General features: G+C 34.1%; 1 protein-coding gene across 1 annotated transcript; it reads right to left on the bottom strand.

Annotated features, from left to right (window-relative positions):
- Window positions 1-1,555: 1,555 nt before the first annotated feature.
- Window positions 1,556-1,969, bottom strand: LOC102666726 (uncharacterized). The gene has a single exon (XM_006604978.1). The coding sequence runs from the start codon at window positions 1,967-1,969 to the stop codon at window positions 1,556-1,558; it is 414 nt and encodes a 137-aa protein (XP_006605041.1).
- Window positions 1,970-7,064: the final 5,095 nt, after the last annotated feature.

The following is a 7,064-nucleotide window of genomic DNA, read 5'->3' as shown; positions in this document are numbered from 1 at the left end:
ATTCTAGAAGGAGAAGTTGCTCTTGATGAGAAATAAAATCCCATTTTGGACTCTCAAGGAAACCCCGTAAGACAAAAACTAGTTCCTAAGGATCTACCAAATAGGTTTCTTAGGTGCACCAAATCCCAATATGAAGCTCCCTGGATGGCTTGGATTTAAACCACCATCTCACCAAATCATCTACACCCCACATGCCTTAGGACCACACCTTTTCTAGTCAAGCTACAAATGTATTGGATAACCCCAACTTTATTCCTATTGTGACTACCATAACTACTCATCCAAGGTCCATATCCTTAGAAGAAGTGTTTGAAGGGAAGGCATAAAAGAAGGTAGATGTGAAGAATAAGTGAAGTCTTCTCTTTGCAAAAGAGAATTCCCAAGACATAGTTGATCCCAATGACATTATTGAAAGAGATCCTCAACCATTTATTGAAAAGGTGTACCAATTTGCCTCAACTCCTAAATGGAAGAGATATGAATGGTATGAGCATCAATCCAGGAAGGAGTATAAAGCTTTGAAGAAAGGTTTGATCATTACTAATGGTCATCAATGTTGGTCCAAAAGGATACATTCCAATGTTGTTAACCCACAAGTGCCCAAGACTTAACATCCTAGAATCATTCAACATAGGGTGCCTTTGATTCTAGAAGAAGAAGAAAAATAAAAGGCAATGAAAATGCTAGAATAGAAGTTAGTTAACCATTGTGTCCAAAGGCTCAAGTGCAACCAAGAAAAGATCAGTAAGGCAAAAGAAAAAGCAAAGGTAAGAAGAAAAGGAAGATTGCATCTGATGAAGAAATAAAGGAGCTAGAAGAAGCTATTGCCAATAGTTTGAAAGATATCACCTATGCCTACACCTTTACTGAAACTAAGTTGATTATTAGACTGTCCAAACTGAAGTTTGAGCCTTTGCATCCCATGGAACTAGGTTTCTATCCTACTGAAGAAGACTTGAAGTGTGTAGGAAAGGCCAAGACACAAGTATGGGTGAAAAAGCACGTTGTTGCTTATCCCCCAACACTTCAAATAAGGGATTCTACAGAATTCAAGTTCTATTTTGATATAATGTGCACTAGATTTCCCACCATTTACTTGAACAAGAAGAAGATTGAAAATCCAAAAGCACCAAAATAGTCTATAAAAACCAAGGTAAAAAATTTCAGAAGTTCTTGGGTATGTTTGAGAATCATTGGTATATATGAAGAAATATTATAACATTATATGAAGATAAGGAAAGACGATTCTGGTAACAACACCTTTGCGACTTGGCCAATGAGTCTTAAAGTTCCAACTTGTCCACTGAAGAGAAAGTTGATATACCCACAATTGGTATTGGATGAGCAAGGTTAAGAGGCTACATGCATTACAACTTTGATGACATCATTGCATGTCAATCTGACTTCGACAACTACCTCCACATTATTGTCACCAATTTTCAAAAGAAGCAAGACATTGTGACCTTCGAGTTCAATGTAGTGATGCATTTTGACTAGCTAGAGAAGACCTATGCTAGATTCATGAAGCAATGGCGCATGGCATTGGAGAAGTACCTCAAGAAGTTGGCAGTGTGCACACAATTGATATACAAGTCCCCAACATCTCCTTAATGGTGTCATTGAGATCCTTCGCCATGGAGCACGACCTCATCACCCTCGCAATATCAAAGATTCTATCGTGGGAGATGTTCCCGTTATGCTTATTGTTCTTTGTATTTTTTCTATCTTCCTTGTGTTTCTTAAGTGCCTTGATGACCAATGTGCGAGGATGAAGGGCACCATCACGACCTTTGCCTACTGGTTGTGCATGGTGAGCTTCACCGTCGTTGTTTCCTCCATTATGTCCTCTCTTATCTTCTTCGAAGTGAGTACCAAATGGTGGTGTTTCTGGGCTTGCAATTGTGGTGGCTTGGAGTTCTAAGTTTTGGTTTAAAGAACATGAGTATGGATTAGGGATTTGGTTACGCATAGTAGTAATTTTTAATCGTCGTCACATGTAAAATTAATTATTTCAAAATGTAAAACACTGATAATGTTAACAAACCGAAAATTAAATAAAGTATCAAAATGATTTTTTTAAAATATAACGAAAATATGATTTTTAAAACTTAAAGGACAAAAAAACACTAAGACTAAATGACCAAAAATGACATTTTTTTTTACTTATATATCTAATAAAAATTCAATCTATTGCCATATTATATTAATAATAGGATTATATGGTGATAGCATGATAGGATTAAATTTTAAAGTGTATATAGTTTAAATTTTATCTAACATTCAAACTTCAGAGAGAAAAAGTCAAATTAATTCATTCTTGTACATTTGCAAAAAGTGCTGCAAAATATACCGCTGTCTATATATAGTCGAGCTAGCTATCTAGATCTTGCCTGTTCATGGGGAAAATACAAACTAATGACAATACTAAAAAAATTGGTTGTTACGCGGGAATCGTGATCTCGTGGTAAATTTTACAAAGCATCTATTTTTAACTTTTTTTTTCACATAATAATTAAGTTTATAAATAATATTGTGCATATTAAATTTTGTTATATATTCTCATAAATTTCGCTTACATTATAAAATTCTAACGTCAAAACACCCTAAGTTCCTGTTTATGCCTTTGAAGTTTTCACATAATGAATAGTGATTCCTGCAAGGCTCATGTGCTGTGATTCCATTTTTCAATTTATTCTGCACCAACCTCGAGACCTGAAATATTTCTTATCAGTTAATAGTGCTATGTAACTACTTAATTCCGACCATTGATTACTGAGACGTGAAACAATGGTAAGTCAAATGTGTTCCGCAGTCAGTGGAAAAAAGTAACATCATTTTGCATAATGGAAAATGTGAATTTTGGGTAATGCTGCTGCTCCTACAACTTGGCCTTGCAATTAATAAAGATGATAAATATTAATTAGAATTTGAATTAGAATATTAGAATAGAATCAATAAAACAAAACCTATCATATTGAATGAACAAGTGAGTACATAGTTATAAATGAGCTGCTCAATCTGTCCGGATTAGTGAATCCCTTGGTAAAGAAGTCAACAACAGCAATCATAATAAAGTAGGGTTGAGAAAATATGTCCCAATAATAGAAACTGCCCAAATCAATAGGAATCGGTTGTTCCATTGGCCCAAGATAAAGGTAATGTTGCCCAACTAACACACAATCAGGATAAAATTATGGTTGTTTAATTATATGTACCGCATGTACTGCCAATTCATTAGATTTTATACTGGCAAGGATTACGCGAAAAAGCAAAAGCTCTTCAAGTTAAAAAAAAATAATTAATAACATCGTTAGACACTTAGACTCACCCTATATATAATGATAAAAAAAAAAAAAAGACGTCATTGTAGTTAGAGTCGTAAAAAGTATTTGGATTTATGATGACGATTTCATAGGATCGTCTTAAAAAGTATTATATTCTAAGATGGTTCTCTAAATTCCAAAGACCGTCTTAGAAAGTTTGTTTTTTTTTAAAAAAATATCATTTGTTTTGATTGTCACCTATATATATATATATAATATTATATAATTCAGGCTAACAATACGTTTTAATTAAACTTGCACCTATATATAAAGGTCAATGATTTTAGAAAGTGGACAAGGAAATTCCATAACATGGTTGGACTCAGCTTTCCAGCTATGTTCAATGTCTTCATCAATCCTCTTTGCATCAATAGATGCACCAAGAAGGCCATGTTTGGTGAAACCCTGTTTGGTGAAACTCACTGCATAGAATCCATTTTCACCTTTCCATCCATTTAGGAATGGCTTCCGGGGAAACCCATCTTTCTCACTAAACATGTCACTGCCCTGTTCACAATAAATTTCAAGTCCAATCAATATGTCAATTATAATAAAGCAATCATATACTCACTACTGCACTAAATCAGGCTTCCCCTCAAGACAACTGATAATTTTTTATTTATTTATTAAATATATTAACAATGAGTTTTGAATAGTTTGTTTTTATGTTTTTGTCAATTTTTCTCATTTTATTATATTCCATTAATACTACCAATGATGAGAGTGAGCAAGTGTTGTCCAGCTTTTGTTGTAATCTCTTCTAAAAAAACAATCACAAATTTACACATCATATGATATTTTGGAAGCTCTAAGTTAATTACAATTTACTATTTATATAATGTTAGCATTAGAATATCCACCGTTAATTTAATTTTACAGATCATGATCTTAACCCATTGAACATTCCTTGCTTGCTTCAGAGACAATCTCACTTTAGAGTGGCTTTTTCCCTTAAAATATGATACTGACATTTAGTAAAATTGATGAGGCTAGTTTGCTACACTAAAGGAAACTTTTGTCATTTAGTAAAATATACTTAATATTTTAGCACTTGACTCGAATTCATTTTTGGAAGAAACTAATATATATTGAGGCTTCTACTGCTGATCGAGGTACCTTCACCTTCCCCTGCAACAACTTCTTTACCTCAAGCTACTACTTCTCAAAATGATATTGTTACAATGTGCACAAAAGCTAAAGTTGGTGTTGTCAATCCTAGACTTCATCCTACTCTTCTTTTAGCTCATTCTAAGCACAAGTCAACAAAAGAGGCTCTTTCCAATCCTACTTGGTTTGCAACAATGAAGACTGAGCATGATGCTTTGATGAAAAATGGTACATGGACTCTTTCTGAATTGCCTCCATCTAGGGCTCCAATTGGCTGTAAATGGGTGTTTAGGGTAAAGTAAAACCCTGATGGCACTACCAACAAGTATAATTGTTTGACTTGTAGCAAAGGGATTTCATCAAAAACTTGGTTATGATGATTACAATGAAACATTCTTGTGAATCATGCAGGTTTTAACGATGTCCAAAAAGAATTCACTTGATAATGATTGTCATCACCAAAAAGGGGGAGAATGTGAATGTATGAATACAGGGTTTTGATGATGCCAAAGTAGAATCAAACAAGGTTGCTTACAAGGTTACTTCAACAAACATTTAAATGTTAAGCATTACTTCAAGATTAATTCAAAGGTTAAGCATTGCTTCAAGATTAATTCAAGGTCAAGCAAACAAGATTAAGAAAAAGATAAGGCCTCAAAAAATCTCATTGGTTGATCAAGCTTTTGCCTAAAAACACATTGTTTCCAACATCTAAGGCTTTGGTAATCGATTACCACGCAGTGTAATCGATTACCAAAAGACAATTTTGAAAATCAGCTTTTAAAAACGGGTTTTTAATTTGAATTTTGAATCATGCAATCGATTACCAGATGTTTGTAATCGATTACCAACAACGACACTTCAGAAAATACTTTGAAAAGTCATGACCCTTCAAAATATAATTGTGTAATTGATTACCAGAAACCTGTAATCGATTACCAATGAAGAATTTCAGAAAAAGCTTTTTGAAAAGACACATCTCTTCAAACCATTTCGAAAAGGCACGATGGACCTATAAATATGTGTCTCTTGGAGAATCTTTGAACACAAGGGTGAGGGATCCCAAGGTGTGTTCAAAGTCTGTAAAGGATTTAAAGAGATAGTGGAAAATCTTAAGTGGGTTGCTTGAGGACTGGACGTAGGCACGAGAAATGGCCGAACCAGTATAAATCGAGTTTGCATTTCTCTCTTCCCTTATCTCATTTATGTTATTGCAATCAATTTTTTCTTGCATGTTTAAAGAACATTACTAAATTAATTGCTACTTCTTCTATATTCTGAGCGTATCATTTAGAAGGGGGTTAAGAGTTTGTTAGTGGAAAATTTTGAAACTTAATTCACCCCCCTCTTAAGTTATTGAGGCCACTTGTCCAACAATTCTCCTATAATCAAACTAGTAACAACAACAACCAACTTGTGTGCAAGCTGCACAAAGCCATCTATGTCCTAATACAAGCTCCTAGAGCTAGGTTTGACAAACCTAAGGCTACTCTTCTTCAATACAATTTCAAGTCCGGCAAATGTGATACTTCATTATTCATATACACTGAATCCACCACTGTGATCTACATGTTGGTGTATGTTGATGACATTACTGTCACAGGCAACAATCCTAATTTCATTAAATCCTTGGTTACTAAACTTAATTCTGAGTTTTCTGTAAAGGATTTAGGCAAGCTGGATTATTTTGTGGGTATTCAAGTCAGACCTCAGCCTTAAGTATGTCAAGGTCATTTGGCAGAGTACACAAACCATTAAGTATGTGAAGGTGAATATAAACATGTAATGAATGAACTACTCTTCCTTTTTACATATTGAAATACACGACAAATCCTTTTTAAATTTTGTGATATAGAAGTCATTCAAGAGCCATAGAAGGTATTTTTGCTTTGAAAGTTTTCTAATGGAAGTCATCTAACAAATATTGATTCAAGGTAGATATATATAGAGAAATGCACATGCAAGTATCTTCTCAATGGGATGTTCCTTTGCTAAATTTACAGTGTGAGTAGCACCAAATGTCTTTGCTTTTTGTAGCTTTTCATCTCGCACGTCCACATCAATTATATCTTAGCCACCAAATGCTCTAGCTATCTGTAAACAACTGGAATGAGTGATAAAGTTAAAAGGATAAACAATTTGATTAGAGCCAATAGAGCTGATACATGGTCAACATAGGAAATCTACTGATTCCCAATTATATCGTAAATAAGTATTAACTAATCTAGTGACCAGTGGGGTTTCTACAATTAATATAGCTCTTCTCAAGTTCTCAATTGCCAAGTGGCTAGCACATATAATGTTTTGCATATGACAAACAAGAACTATATGTTTTTTTCTTATTAACTCAACATAAATAAGACAACTACAAAAGGCAATAGGCACAACTAGGTGAAGATTTAACAACACAAAAATCTTGGAAAAATAGATTATTTAGCTATAACCAACACCTCTAGTTCCAATAACAGCAACAGAATCACTAGGACACACTTGAGCTACATGAGCCGTAGCACCGTAAGCAGTAAAAACAACACATCCTAGAATTGCATACTCTGTATATGGCAATGAGTCTGGTAATACAAATAATCCATTTGCTGGCACAACATAGTATTCAACAAGCCCTCCCATTAGTGG

This window comes from Glycine max, chromosome 19 (assembly GCF_000004515.6).
Source record: "Glycine max cultivar Williams 82 chromosome 19, Glycine_max_v4.0, whole genome shotgun sequence".
Lineage (NCBI taxonomy): Eukaryota > Viridiplantae > Streptophyta > Magnoliopsida > Fabales > Fabaceae > Glycine > Glycine max.
This window is presented reverse-complemented; position numbering and strand designations above follow the sequence as displayed.